This window comes from Alligator sinensis, unplaced genomic scaffold (genome assembly GCF_000455745.1).
Source record: "Alligator sinensis unplaced genomic scaffold, ASM45574v1 scaffold31_1, whole genome shotgun sequence".
NCBI classification, from domain to species: domain Eukaryota; kingdom Metazoa; phylum Chordata; order Crocodylia; family Alligatoridae; genus Alligator; species Alligator sinensis.
The window spans coordinates 4,170,254-4,185,826 of NW_005841884.1; the positions used below are offsets into that span (position 1 = coordinate 4,170,254).

Here is a 15,573-nt window from a genome sequence, read left to right on the forward strand (position 1 = left end):
TTCAGCAGATTCTTTGTCTTCTAAATTCTGGCAGGGGAAAGGCTATTTACATGGGGTTAGTAAACTCTGAAGTCTACCATGATGACCTCCTTTTATCAAGCCACTTAGTGATTCACTGGAATTCAGTCCTTTTAATTTTTGGATCTTCGTCAATGGACTCTCAGATTTTATATCTCTGTTTCCCTGCTGTTCCCTGGATAGCCAGATGGTATTACTTTGATCTTTTTCTTGTTGGGGGATTGTATTTTTTCTTAATTCTCTTACTAACCAAACCCCCATTTCCCTTTTTTAAGCATTTTCTTTCAATATTTCAAAGTGATACACTGTTTAGATGCTTATATCTTTCAATATATTTTTCCCCTTTTTGCCCTATACCATTTATGTGGTAAAACTTTTTAGGCCCTTTAGGGTTTATGGGATATTATTTTGAAGAAAGAAGGTGCATTGTTTGTATATGGAGAGACAGTGCCCTGGAGTGTTGAAACAGGCCAATATGCAGCTTGGTGCAAAACATACGTTTGGGTTGTCCCAGGATGTGTTCACCTCTGGAATCTTTCAGCTTTCTTGTCCTCAAAGCAAGCTATCCCATAAAAAACCACTTGTTTTGCTTTACAACCCCTGTCCTTATCTCTGACTATAAGAACACTGTGGGTGCTAACAGAAGTGATGTTTTGCCGTGCAGTCAGCCCCCTGAAAGTGCTCTATAGCACTTTCCCTGACAGAAGTGCATGGCTGCGGAGTGCTTTTAAAGTGCCCAATTGTACAACAAATTAACTTTCATTATATGGCAGAGTGCCTTCATTAACTTCTGTCAGTCCCTATGCATGGGCAAGGAGGGGCTGATGCAGCCCAGCTCTGTCCCCGGTGCTAAGTGGGTTGCTCCAATCCACCCGACCCCCACCTCCCCCACCACCCCAGTGCAGGCTGGGCAAACCCCAGTCCCCAGCTCCCTCCCATCCTGAAGACAACATTACAGCTGGAGAGAGTGGGGCAAGGCTAGGGGAGAGAAGTTGTAGACGGGCAACTCCTCCTGGATCAGCTCCAAAATGGAGCTCGATTTCCCCCCCCCAACCTAACAGCAAATGTCTGTTGGGTCAGAGGGGTTGCTGTAACTCATGGCTCTTTCTGTGAATCACCATGAGTTAGAGCAGGAAGCTGCACGTCTGTCAGCACCCAATCAGAAAGCAAGGTGTTCCTGGCAGTCTCTGAAGGCAGTCTTCAAAATGGAAAACTCTCTCCACATGCACCTCATGAGATGTTTTCATCTGAATGACAATTGCTTGAAATGTTTATTTGCACATCCCATTTTCTTATTGCTAAGTTTAGAAGGTTTTGAGATTGTATATCTTCTCCCTTGAGAAGCAGTAGCTGAATTTCCCCTTGTCTTTAATTCATGAACTCATGAATCTGGGTCTTGCAGAAGGAAATGAAATTGGCAGAGTAGAGAGAAGACAATATCACCAAAATATTCCAGATACACACAAGATTGAGACATCTTGCATATATACATGTGAAAATTAATTGTGGTGTAAAATACAATTGATTGATGGGTAACAGGATGGCAATGTGGTATAGACCACAGTTTCTCAACCCATGGGTAGCAATGCAAAAGTGGGTCACAAGAATATATAAAAGGGTCATGAACAAACTTTAAAAATGGATCAACAAACTTTAAAAATGGATTCTCCTTTAAAGGAGAAAAATGTAGGAAACCATGACTTTTCCCTTGCAGGCTGTCAGAGTTCCAGGCACTTGAAGCCTCCAATGACCCACACTGCAGGGCTGGGGCCTGGGAAGGAGGGCAGTGGATTGGGAATGAGGAGCACTGGATCGGGACTGGTCATCAGTGTTTATAAATGGGTCCTGGTACAAAAAGGGTTAAGAACCACAGGTATGGAGAACAGAATAATGGAGAACTGTTCTAGTCCTGGTGCTGCTTCTGGCCTGCTGGGTAAAGCTGGGAGCAGCACACTCTGCTCATTTTCCCCGTTGCAAAATGTGGCTGGTGATACTGATCTACTTTGAAGTGCTTTGAGATTAGTGGGTGGTAAGCCCAATATAAGAATCAAGTATTTATCATCATCATTTCCAATATAAATAGTTTTTATTCCTGTTGTGCTTTCAATTAAAGGATTGTCAATATTTGATTACTTGATGTTACCTCCTAGCAGCAACGTGAAGTAGAGCTATATTAATTATCCTTGTTTCGCAGATATGAAACAATGAAGTGCAGTGACACCGAAAGCAGGAGACCAAATGTTTGGTGTTGTGGTGGCTCATTTGAAGGGACCTGGCTTCAGAGTGGGATCCAGACCCCTGTGGTTAAGTGCTTAGTCTGTCTACATGGTGCATGGGGAGAAGTGGCTCCTGAGAATGAGATAGCTAGCAGCCAGCACACTGAGCAATGAATCACTGACAGTCTGCATGCCGGCCATGTAACAGCCATAGTTAGCTCACAAGGAAACGCCAAGTTTAGGCCTGTGTCTGAGCTCCTGCTGCTCAGATACCTCAGTGCATCCCTGGGAATCCAGAGCTGGGAGCCCTCTATTGAAGGTAGGCTCTGGCACCCATCCTTTTGGCTACCAAGCTAGGAGGTGAAGAGCATCATTCCTTAAGTATGTAGCCAGAGAACAAAGAGATGCAACTGCTTCCCCCTACACACCTTTTTCGCCACAACCTGAAGGTCAGAGCATTCATCCAGGATGTGGGAGGTCCAGGTTTAATGCCCTCTTCTGCCTGGGGGGATTCAAATTAACATCCTGGAAGCAGGGAGTTTTGTCCTTTACCCAATGACTGCATAAAAAGTCCCTGGTACAATAACAGTGTCCACCTTTGAGGTAAGAGCCCTACCACCCCTAGCCTATAGAGCAGGAGTGGGCAAAATGGCTGATCCAGCTGGTGGCTAGACTCCATTTCCCGGCAGGCCCTACGCACATCATTGCAGCCGGTTTCCAAGGAGACCCCAGCAGTGGCAGCTCAGTGACAGTGGACAGCCAGGATTTCCATGGAGATCAGCCCCAGCAGCGCTGGTGGCTGGGTGGGGAGCTGCTCCAGAGCTGGGATCTTGCAGTGGTGACAGCGTTGTTTGGAGCTGGGGCAAAGCTGCAATCCATTGCCTACATACCCCTGCCTGGGGCATGTGGGCAACAGATCACAGCTCTGCCTTGGCTTTGGACCACTCTGTCACCACTGCAAGATCCCAGCTCCAGAGCAGCTCCCTGCCCAGCCACCAGCACTGCTGGGGCTGATCTCCATGGAAATCCTGGCCGCCCACTGTCATGGAGCCGCTGCTGTTGGTCTCCAGGGAAACCAGCAGCAGCGATGTGGGCAGAGGCTGCTGGGAAATGGTTTCCATTGCGGGCTCGATCAGGCCCATGGGCCAAACTTTGCCTACCCCTGCTATAGAGCTATGCTCCCTCCCTCTTGCTCCATATGTCTTTGGCCCAGCTCAGTCTGTTGTCGCCTCTCATCCAGAGGGACTCCATTCCTGTCACTAAGCATAGGCCCAGCATAAAACAATTGGGGAACATTAGCAAAATTATTATGAGAAGGAACACTGCAAGCTTGACAGACTCATTTGCACAAAAAGGAAGTTGTGAGGTCTTAGAACACCTTCCAACTAAGTCCTGGTATTGCAGTGAGGCTCAGATGCATATTGCTTTCAATTTGAGTAATATGTTTGTATAATTTTCTAGAGGCTTATGGTTTCCAGGGATGTCTTTGAAAGAAGAAAAAGGAATCTAGATATTTAGCGCTAGATTTTCCATCCTGTTATAGCCCCTTTTGATCCATTCTATGTAAAGGGAGCTCTATTTGTTGCAGTGTCCAATTAATGGGTAAGTGGCATCTTTCCTACAGCACACAGGTCAGCAGTAGGGCTGTGTGAAGCTTCAGTCCCTGATTCGATTTGGCGGAGATTCAGCCCAATTCAGAGACTGAATCTCCAAATCTGAATTGAATCAGAGGACACTTTAATCTCTCCAAATCAAATTGGAAACCTCCAAATCGATTCAGAAAGACTTGGAGATTCAGACATAGACACAGCTTTAAATGTTTTTTCTACATAACTCTAAGTAGCAGGGGCTCGTGAGTGCTGCAATGCTGGGGCACATGGAGCATTCCAGGGGGGCTCCCCAGCATGCTCGGCAGCAGACCTGGAAGTGGACCAGAAGCACTTCTGGTCCACTTCCAGGTCCGCCAGGGAGCAAGCTGGGGGGGCCCACACCTCCCTGGCTTGGTGATTGGTGCCTCCTGGGTCTGGGGGGGCACCCTGGGTCCCCCTGCAGCTGATTGCAAGCCAGGGAGGCGCAGGAAGGGGCCTCCTAGAGTGCTCCCCACCAGACCCAGAAGTGGAACGGAAGTACTTCCAGTCCACTGCTGGGTTCACTGCCGAGCACGTGGAGGGCCCCCCACGTTCCTGTGGGATGCTCCATCCACCCCAGCATTGCAGCAATCACGAGCCGCACCTGCTACCTCAAGGTACGGAGAAAAAACTTTTAAAGCTGTGTCTATGTCCGAATTGCTGATTCTTCAAATCAGCATCGAATCTTCAGATTCAGATTCGACCAAATCGAATCGGGGACAGTGATCTGAATCAACAAATCAAATCGCTGTCCCTGATTTGGGCCAAATCCAAATCTGAATCGAATAGGGCCCGCTTCGCACACCCCTAGTCAGCAGGACTTTGGCCATGTTCTTTGAACTTGTACCAGTTCCCAAAACAGCTTTCAGGGTCATAGGAGGGACATAATGTTTGCATGCCGTGGGACAACCACAGACCCTCTGTAAAGAGGGGGTACAATCTTGAGAGGGACATTGGAGGAGGGATCTCTGGGTGTGAGGAGGAATGGGGGAGGAGGAGGTTTCTTATAAAAAAAAAAAATGTGAATGTGGGATTGTGAGTTGCCAAAGGATTTGTTCTTAAGGGTGAGAGGCAGGGAAGCAGGAGTGGGTGATGTGAGCTGGAGTTTTCTAGTTTTCGGGTATCTTTTGGGGAATCTGCTGTTTTAGTTTGTCATTTATTATAAGCTGTTCTGAGTCTTTCTGGATAGAGTGAAATATGAATCTACATAACAACAGCAACAATAATAAGCCACCACAGCTGAGGAGGAGCAGTCCTGATATTTCTCTAATTTACTATAGGGGACAGGCAGGGGAATAGGCAGAGATGAAAGAGTCACTTTTGCCTCCATCTACTCCTTTCATGCATGATGAGTATGCTGAGCAGATTGAGAGAATGGAAAACCACCATTTCCCTTGTTTTCTTTTTCACAGAACCTATAATTCTTCTTTGAGTTCCATATACTGACTCAGCAAACAATGAACTTGCCCAACACCCATAAAGCTCCTCAGATAGGCCTGGAGCGCACATGTGCAAGTCACCATCCCTTAGTGTCAACACCCAGCATTGTGCAGCCCTCAGCGCTTGCTGTCTATCTTTTCTATTATTTTCATTCTATTCTTTCTTTTGCTCCCATGGCTTAAATATCACCAATCTGAGATGCATTGTAAGCTTTTTTGCTTGCCAATGAGATGTCTTTAATCAAAAACAGTTTTCCTTGTCAACTAAGCTCATTTATATAAGTGCCTAAGAAAACAAAAAATTAAGAGTCTGTTTTCTCTTTAAGAGACCTATCCCCTCCCACACCCCTTATACTGGTCCAATCTTCCTGTAGCTGCCCAAAAACACTTGTAGAAGACTGGATTCTATACATGGGACTTGGAGGTAAGGTCAAGGAAGGAATTAAATAAACCTGTCTATTCAGTATCATGTACAAGGTAATTAAGCTAGTACCTCTTAATGATGTATTTAATTGGAAGTGTAGTGGGTGGTTGTTTGCAGATAATACACTTAATTAACTCCAGATGTGCCTGTCTTTGCAACTATGTGTTGATTTAATAAATCAATTGGAAACCTTTTTTTTTTTTTTGTCGTATGTAACAGGTTCTTAGATGCACGGGAAACCTAAGTGCACCTGAGACAATAGATGTTAGGATTTCTTTTAGGCTACCTTTTGTTTCAATATACCTGTAATGTTATATTGCAGACACTTTTAGGGATTCTTTCATAGAAGCAAATGTGCAAATAGTGTTAGAAAAGTGCTGTACCAGTGAAAAAGTGCAGGTGAAACAATTTTTCTGAGTAACAGCAGGTTCTCTACTGGGAAGTAAGAAACTGAGTGGTGAATGAGTTGACTTTACCTCACCCCAGCTCCTCCCAAAACATTAGAAATGGTAGAAATTTTCAAATGAGAAATGTAAGGCTTAGGTGGAAGAAACTGAAAACAGGAGGTGCAAAGGCAAAAATCAGCATTTTGACTATTAATAATAAGAAGCTCAGTATTTTGGAAGGAAAATGTTTTTCATTTTTTTAATGAAAAATCTTTCTGGCAAAAATATTTCCACTCTTTCTAACATAAACAATGGTGAGTTTGGTGTGTGTCTGCTTTTTGAAGGACTTCCAGGCTGTGAGATGTGATTGCTCTGTATGAGTGGTTGAGGTTGTACTGCCAGCTCATAATGAGGGTGTGGTGCTAAGCTTGCTGGGTTAGGTTTATTACTTAAGAAGTTGCAGACTGCTTCATGTGCTGTCATTCTGTAGTGAAGGCACAGGTGATAACTGTAATATCAGACTGGATTCTGAAGCAGCAGACAGGACTCCACAGGTGATAACAGCTTCAAAGGACACTGAGACAACTGAAAATTTCAGGGAACCTGGAAAGGAGCTGCAAGAGAAGAAATCCAGGTGGTCTCAGAGATCCATCCTTCCCTACAAGCAAGTGAAGACAGACAGACAATATAGACACCAGACACAAAACTGCTAGCAAGGCAAGTTGTACAAAGTGAGGGGATGAGACTTCATGGGATACTGACCGTTTTCTATGCTGAAAGGATTTTGTGTGGTTTAGATAGTCTCTAAAGTACATGCTCTGCTACTATTCTGGGTGTCAGACTGGCTAATTCAGTTGGGAGGGAGTTGAATAAGATACAAAAACTCAGGTTGTTCAGCAAGTAAATACAAAAATAGCATGCAACTGTGTAACTTGCACTCAAGATGTTGTGAGTGTCATGAATCAAGGTATGGAATCAGACATTTTTCAGTTGTTTATATACCATTGCTAGGAGGTAGGAAGCAAGGAATGAGAAATTCTCCTATATGAGGAAATAATCTGACATGTCACTGAAACCTGGAGGGAGGATTCACATGATGGAACACACACAATCATGTGCTACCACCTAGTAAGGAAAGTCAACATCAGTTAAAAGGGATGGGTGTGGCATTGCCTGGTACCGCTACCAGTAGCATTACCTGTTTACAAGTCATTGACCAGAGATTGGAAGTACAGACTCGGGCATGTTTGTGGATCAGTGCTATCACTGAGAACGTGCCAGATGGGACTCTGGTGAGCATCTGTTGTGGGCCACCAAATCAAACAGAACAAGCATCGCTTTCATTGCCTATATGTATTGAGTAATATCCTGGGAGATGGCACTTTGGAAGGCAGGGGCAGATCCAGAGGAGTGCGCTGGTGCAGTTGCAGCCCCTTTGCTACCAAGAGCTTCAGTCTCAATCTCCTGGGGCGTTTGTACATGCCACGGGGGTTTACCTCGGTTTAATTCTCCCTAAATTAAAGCGGTAGGTCTTTAAAAACACCGCTTCAATTTAGGGTGAAGTAAACCCCCGTGATGTATACACAAGGGTCAGTCCCAATGGTGGCAGGGAGGGGAGGGCAAGCCGCTGGCAGGCCGAGCAGTCCCTGAGCTGCAGGGGAGGGAGAGGGACTGGTGCTTCCCTCCGTGGCAGTGGTGGCACACCCCAGGCAGCACCCACCCACAGGCACCTGGCCCAGGCGGTCCCAGAGCGCACCACAGCCACAGAGGGAAGCACCAAGCCCCTGCACAGCTCAAGCAGGCTCCAGGGGAGGGAAAAAAAAAGATCAGTGAAGCTACACCAAAGTGGGAATAAAGTTCACATTTTTAACAGCGAGGGTGAAAAAAACCAACTTCCCCACCTTTTTGTGGTGGCTTCTCCATTATTTGAAGTCTTTTAGAAAGGTTGTAGTTCATCCACAAGATATGGGACATAAAGGATTTTGTGGGTGAAATGCAGTTTTTCTAATGACTCTACCACATGTAAAATACAGAAACAGTTCCTGGAGCCAGGACCAGAGCTCCTCCTTCAAAGCTAAGTGCCCTAACCACTAGACAACAGTCAAGCTTAATCTTGCTCCCTCTCCTTGTGACCCAGTAAATCCTGTGCTCTTTGCTGTACACTGGCACTGCTTCAAAGGGGGGATGAATGGAACCTACCTACAGCCTGTTAGAACATGGGGAGAGGAGCACCTGGCTTCTAGATCCCCATCAGGCTTTGCCAGAAAATAGGTGCTCTGCTGTTCAGACTGAGAGAATACCAGGCACATGTACAAGCAGAACATTAGGCACCTCTGGAAATTTGAAGTCAAATAGGAAAGGCAACATCTGAGTTTGGGACAAGGGTTTGGGATTGCAGTACTGGACAGAGGCATTTCTGCTTGCTTCAGTCAGCCATTTGCAAACTAGGGGCTCTTGCCCCATGTGGAACTACAGCAGTTATGAGTGGGGATTTGAACCACAAATAACCCATGTTTTCTCTATGCTCCATGGGAGACAATTCCAATAAGAAAGGAACTTGGTGTTAGAAAGGTGGCCCTGCTATCATGTTGCTCAGCTTACCACTACTGTTACCACTCTGTGTGCAGACATGCACGTTATAGGTGAGAGGGGAACTAATAATGCCTTTGACTATAGCATTTTGCACACTGTTTATAATATTAATTTCTGTGGAAGTGGGGCAGAGACTGATCTGTGATGGCTGTGTGCACTGAAACAATTCAAACCAATCTTCCCCTGATGCAGGAGACCATGGTAAAGAGAGTGGCAATTGTTGGAGCTGGTGTCACTGGACTGACCTCCATTAAGTGCTGTCTGGAGGAGGGGCTTGAGCCCACCTGCTTTGAGAAAAGTGATGACTTTGGGGGACTCTGGAGATTCACAGTAAGTGCGGTTCAATTGCTTGGGGCTGTAAATGGTTATAATGGCTTCTATCATGGGCTCTTGTCCAGCGTTAAGAAGGGCTTATTCCTCAGTAGAGACCCAGGACATGGAGTCCATCCAGTTCAGCTGCTTTTAGAAGTGTAATAAGAGAAGACATGGGCAGATCCAGGAATTTGAAAGTGGGGGGGATAGATAGGTGATGCCTCCAGTGCCCCCTTCCCCACCCTGGCAGCAGGTGGGCAATGGCAGCAGCTACTGGAGACTTTTCTGGAGTCTCCAAAACAAATAGACTCCTACCCCTACTGCTCATCACCTCCTCCCCTCCAGTGCAGGTACCCCCTCTCTTCCAGTCTCCATCAGGGATTTCCTCTGGGTGCAAGAAGAGGGAGCCAGCCTGCTGCCCCTGGCTACCCCAAGAGCAGGAGAGCCCCAGAGCTGCTTCTGCACCTCTCAGGCTGGGGCCATCAGTAAACAGCAGCCTGGGGTCCTGGACTTGGCTGGGGACAGCAGCAGTGGAGGGCAGGTCCCCCCTTCCAGCACCTGCTCCCAGGCCACAGAACATACCCAGGAGCAGGCAGGGAACAGCAGCATCTGAAAGCCCATTGCTTCTCCTATCTCCAGCTGCCCTGATGGACAGGGAAGCCCCAGGATCAATCACTTGAGCTCTGCTCTGACCAGAGGCTGCATAGAGACACTCCGTGGGCAGTGCCAGATTTAGGCACAAGCTAAGTAAGCTACAGCTTAGAGCCTCACATAATGAAGGGCCTCTAAATATGGAGAAAAAAAAACCCAAACAGTAAAACCTCACAAATCCGGCATGCTTAGTGCCAAGCACATGCCGGAAATTTGAAAATTGCCAGTTTTTTTAAACCGGCACTGCAGCCAGTCATGGAGCTGGGGAGGGTAGGGGGATGTGGTGGGGGGTAGCGGTGGCTGGTCCCAGAGCATCAGCCACACATAGAGCAGCAGCACAGAGTGTTTAATGGAGATGGCAGTAGCCGCGTGCAAGCTTCTCCCAACCCCAGCCCCCTCCCACCCTCCACCCCCACCTGGAAGTCTCTGTCTGCCACAGCTTTCAGGCTGCTCCAGCACCACGTGGCTGCATCACCAGACAGTGGGAGCCCAGGGCTGTGCCGGTACCCCAGGCCCAGGAACAGGTGTGTGGGTGTGTGAGAGAGAGAGACACTATGGGTGTGGGTGTGAATGTGGGTGTGTGAGAGAGCGACTGTGTGTGCTGATCTGTGTAATTTCTCTTGTGTTGCTGTAGATTAAAAGTTTTCATATATGCTGCTAATTAAGAAATCATAAAGTATTTTGACTTGAAAATATTTCATAATGAAAACAGGCTTATTGCAAGATATATTTTTTAGTTAGATTATTAATTTTTCATTGCACTTTCACCTATGTATATATGCAAATATAAAGCTTTAATATTTCTATTTTCACTGTCCTTTCTGTTAGAATAATACACTTTTTTTGCTAATGCTGTGGGGCCCCTTAAACTTGACATAGTTTAGGGCCTCAGCATGTCATAATCCAGCCCTGTCCATAGGTGCCGGGGCCCTGCTCCCTCCCCCTTCACCAGGTTTCCTCCACTGGCCACAGGGATCAGCTGCACCAAGGGCTGGATAGGGCTGAGGATGCTGGTATCAGTGGGTGATCCACTCGTTTTCCAGGTGCTTCTACTCCCTGCCTGCCCCCTGAGTGTCCCTTGCAATCCAGGAGCAGATGCTGGAAAGACAGAATTGCACACTGATGTTACCACCCCCAGCCCTGTCAGGCCCTCCATGAAGCTGCTTCCTTCAGCTGGAGAGCTCAGGCCAGCAGTAGAAAGGTGGCGGAGTAGGAGGAACAAGGACCCTACTCTGTGCAGACCCTGCCCACAGTCTGCAGCTGGAGAGGGACAGGAGCAGTCTTGGAGCTTTCCCCACCCCCAGTCAGCTAGGGACAGCAGCAGGTGGGTCCCACCCCACTTCCTCACCTACTCCCCATTTGGTCTTCCTGGACGTCCCACTCTAGCCCAGGGCTCCAGCCATGCCCCAGATACAAAAGCAGACCCAGGCATTTGGAACATAGGGAAATGAAGATGCAGGCAGGTGACCTTCCCTGTGGACGGGAGGGTGCAGTTGCCCCACTACACCCCCCTGGATATGCCCCTAACAGCAGAGGTAGACCTAACCAAGCACCTCTATTTCTTCCAGCACAGGAACCAATAGCAGTGAAACTGCAGCTTCATGGCCTTCAACATGGGCTGAACAAGTCCACCCAGGACATTTGCTTCTTGTGCAGGTGGCCAGCTTGCCTTGAAGTGTATGCCACTGCTGTTGCCCTGCTCTTGGTACACAGGCCCTAGCTAAATTGTGGATGATCAAACATACTGTAGTCACATCTGTGACTGTGGTTAGATGTATTGTTAGTTTATTGCATGTTTCCTTTAGGGGCATTTCCTTTAGGGACTTCCAGAAATGGTCTATCTTAGGCCATAAAATAAAAATTCTAATATGTTTATAATGTATTTATTCCCTTTAAATGTTATGTGAATCTTTTCCCAAAACTGTTGCAAGTAATTTAAAGATGTCGTAAGTCCCTGAAATTCTGTCCTTTACTGTGGAATGACACTTAGGCTACAAACAGATGTTGCATGTGTCCCAGTAGAAATCTTTTTCTAGTGGAACAAAGTAGAATCCTTCAGATGCCTATCTTTAAGAAAGGGAAAAAGGAGGATCTAGGGAATTACAAACTGGTCAGCCTTACCTCAGTCCCTGGAAAAATCATGGATCAGGTCCTCAAGAAATCCATTTCTAAGCACTTGGAGGAGAAGGTGATCTGTAACCAGGAGCAAAAATCCCAGTGGGATGCATTTACACAATGCAGAGCCCAAACTCTCTTCTCTCCTTGATCTATAAGTGAATCTGGCCCAGAGCTCCATACACAGGTCCATCTCACCCATGGAAGCCCCCATCCTATTCATTAAAAAGGACAGGAGTCTCTGTCTATGCATCGATTATTGGGCACTGAACCAGATGCCCATTTGCAATCAGAACCCTCTTCCCCTCATCCTGAGCTGATCAAGCAGCTACAAAACAGCACTCCTCTTCAACCCTGCTGGGGATGAGTGGAAACCTCTTTTAGAACCCAGTATGAGCACTTCAAGTACCTAGTCATGCCCATTGGGCTCACAAATGCCCCAGCCACTTTCTAATACTTCACTAATGATGTGCTGGAAGACCTACTGGATCAGTCTGTAATTTCTTACTTTGATATACCAGTCTTCTCAGAGGATCCTAACCAACATTCAACATAAGTCTGAATAGTGCTAGAAAGACTGCCTCAATGTGGCCTTTTTGTAAAATTAGAGAGAGACACATCTGACCAAATGATGATTGAATTACTTGGATTCATTTTATCCCCTGAAGACCTCAAAATGGACCCCCGGAAGATTCAGGATGTCTGTGAGCACCGCCCCCCACCCCAATGTCAAAGAACTTCAAAGATTCCTAAAATTCACAAACTTCTACTGCAGATTCATCACCAACTTTCCCCAGGTAGTAAATCCTCTCACTATGCTGTTGTGGAAGAATATTCACTTTTACTGGTCGAAGTAAGCCCAGCAAGCATTCAAACCCCCCTGAAACAGGCCTTCACCTCTGCTTATGTGCTTGCTCATTCAGATCCAGCCCTGCCATTTGTGGTAGAAATGGACACATCTAGCACCACCATAGATGCCATGCTCTCCCAACGGCAGGGTCCCAAAGAGAACTTACATGCCTGTGCTTTCTTTTCCCCAAAACTTACCCCAGTGGGACAGAATTATGAGATGCTGGATTGCAAACTCCTGTTCATTCCACTGGCCTTTGGGGAGTGGCAGCATTATCTAGAAAGAGCACAGCACAAAATACAGGTCCTCCCCAACCACAAGGACTTAGAGTATTACTGTAAGGCAGAAGCTTTCGGTCAGCAGCAGCTGCACTGGACACTCTGTTTCTCCCATTTTGACTTCCAAATAATGTACCAACCTGAGTCCAGGAATGGAAAAGTAAATGCCCTATTCTAAAAGACGGAATATGATGCCAATCCTGTGTGGGCACCAGCAGAATCCAGCCCTGTTCTGAAGCTGCATAATGTCACTGGTGCCACATGACCAATAGATCTGCTAAGATTGCTTCAAGCTGCCACCCAAAAGGAAATTCCCCCCAAGGAGTAGACCACCCTCTCTTGACAGCCCCACCAGGTGCAGGAGAGGGTTAAATTCACATGGGGTAGGAACTATGTGCACCCAGATCTGGCCAGACTGACAGTGCTTTGTGCAACTACAACTCGCTGTAAGGAGGCCACCCCAGAACAAACAAGACCTACTGATTAGTTTCCTGATACCTTTGGTGGTTACGCCTGCATGAAACAGTCCAAGACTTCATCCACATCTGCAATGTTTACACCCACACTAAAAAACCCACACAGAAACCATGTGAGCTCTTCCTGTTCCCCCTCCACCCTGGTCCACTATTTCGCTAGACTTTATCGTTGAAATGCTCAAATCCAGTGGATACTCCACAGTCCTGACGGTGACAGATCAGCTTACCAAAATGGCCCGCTTTATCCCATGCAAACATCTGTCCTCAGCTAAAGATACTGCCCAGTTAAGGTTGGACCATGTGGTTCACCTTCATGGCCTCCCAGACCACATAACCTCTGATTGGTTTTTCTCCTCATTTTGCTGCAAAGCCCTGCATCTACTGGGGGTCCACATTCAGCTCGCGTCTGCATACCACCCACAAACAAATGGTCAAACTGAGAGAACAAATTGGATCCTAGAACAATAGCTCTGGTGTGACCACAGTTTCCAGTAGAACAACTGGGCCCCCCTACTAGCACTCACAGTTACCCTATAGCAACTTCACACATGCCTTGACTGGACAGACCCCATTCTTTGCCAGTTATGGGTTCCATGCCTGGCTACATCCCACCCTACTTGCCACCTCTGATAACACTGTAGGTACAGACTGTATGCAATATGTGTAGGAGGTCCAAAAAGAACAAAAAAAACCTGGAAAAGGTGAAAGAAGCCTACAAACAACATGAAGACCAAAATCATGAACAAGGGCCTGCTTATTCAGTGGAACAAAAAGTATAGCTGTCAAGAGAACACCTCTGTACCCACTTACCCTTGCAGAACCTGGATCATTGGTCCCTTCCAATGATCATTGGTCCCTTTCATGTTGTCCGGCAAATTAATCCAGCCACCTTTGAATTGCAGCTCCCAATAACACTGAAAATCCATCTGGTATTTTGCGTGTCCCTGTTTAAGCCCTACAAGGAAAACTCGCTCCCCCACTGATCCCAACCTCCTCCATCCATGATAGCTCAGAGTCAAGAAGAATACTTAGGTTATTATATTCTAGACTCAGGAAGGTGAGGAAAACTATATTACCTTGTGGACTGGGAGAGTTATGGGTTAAAGGAATGCATGTGGGAACCCATGGAAAATATCCACACTCCCAATTAGTAAAAAATAAATCCACAAGGACCACCCAGGAAAGCACAGACCAGTGCCCCCTGGACGGGGCTGTTTAGGAGAGTGTTAGGGTTCCCTCCCTTCCCAAGGGGAAGGTTAGTAACCCACAGGTCACACGCCAAGGTAAAACAGCAAGCGTAACTTTCTTTATTGCAAGAAAAACAACGTACACCAAGTCAATACTGTAAACTTACAAACCGCTAGCGCGTCGGGCTGAAGGAAAGGCACTCCCCACCCTGTTCCAAGTTATTATCTGATAGGTCTCGGGAACCTCACCCTGCATCCATGGTGGTGAGACTACCTCCTTTATCGGGTCCTCAGCCTTGTCCTCCCCGAAGCAGTTCCGCCTGGGGCCCAGTTCTTCTGACTCTCATACCCTCCTTCTCGTTAACTATCTCTTCCAGAAGGGGGTTCACTTTTATAGCCTCACTGCCTTTCTGGGATTAGAGTCAAGCTATTACCTCATTTTGCAAAGCTGTTATTTTTTAAGCAAAAGCTGTTATCTTTAAGTTCCTTTTGGGTCAGGACTTTCCAGGGCTGTTGGTCAGGCAAGGACAATTCCCGTTTTTTTTGTCTTATTTTCGTTTTTGCATATCAGCAAACAGCAGCAGATGCATTAGGTCATTATCCCATAGCTTCTAGGTTCACCCCACTTTGGGGTGTCAGCTTGGCCTTCTCCCAGAAGCCTCTTTGGGACGAGCCTCACAGGGAGAAGAAATATCAGGCTGTGGCTTTGTACTTGGTGTCCCAGTCTGCCGCCCCCTCTGCAGAGAACTGGGGTGGACACAGGTGACCAGAACCCTCCAGCTGTGCCTACCCACAGCCCCGCTCCCTGCCACCAGAGTAGCCAGCCAGGGTCAGCTGGCCCTTCACCCTTCCAATATAAAACCCTGACCTGGAAGAGGAAGTGTCTGGCAACAAGGTTCAATACAGTATTCAGGCTGTTGTACCCGTAGCTTGTGTTGCTACTGGCTTCTCACAGACCCCATGTTTGGATACCTGATCCAGTTCTGGTTTGATTTCGTGGA

The 15,573-nt window shown here is 46.9% G+C and overlaps 1 protein-coding gene across 4 annotated transcripts in view; it reads left to right on the top strand.

Annotated features, from left to right (window-relative positions):
- Positions 1-15,573, top strand: part of LOC102371956 (dimethylaniline monooxygenase [N-oxide-forming] 1) — a 46,009-nt gene that overhangs the window by 16,896 nt on the left and 13,540 nt on the right. Inside the window, exons 1-3 of one of the 4 annotated variants that reach the window (XM_006017738.3) lie at positions 5,645-5,725; positions 6,602-6,828; positions 8,896-9,033. In XM_006017738.3, coding sequence (XP_006017800.1) covers positions 8,902-9,033 — 132 coding nt within the window. In that variant the 5' untranslated portion in view covers positions 5,645-5,725; positions 6,602-6,828; positions 8,896-8,901. Of the gene's footprint in view, positions 1-5,644; positions 5,779-6,601; positions 6,829-8,889; positions 9,034-15,573 lie in introns of those variants that run through there. The other 3 variants (XM_025196772.1, XM_006017739.3, XM_006017737.3) reach the window with 3 other exon arrangements.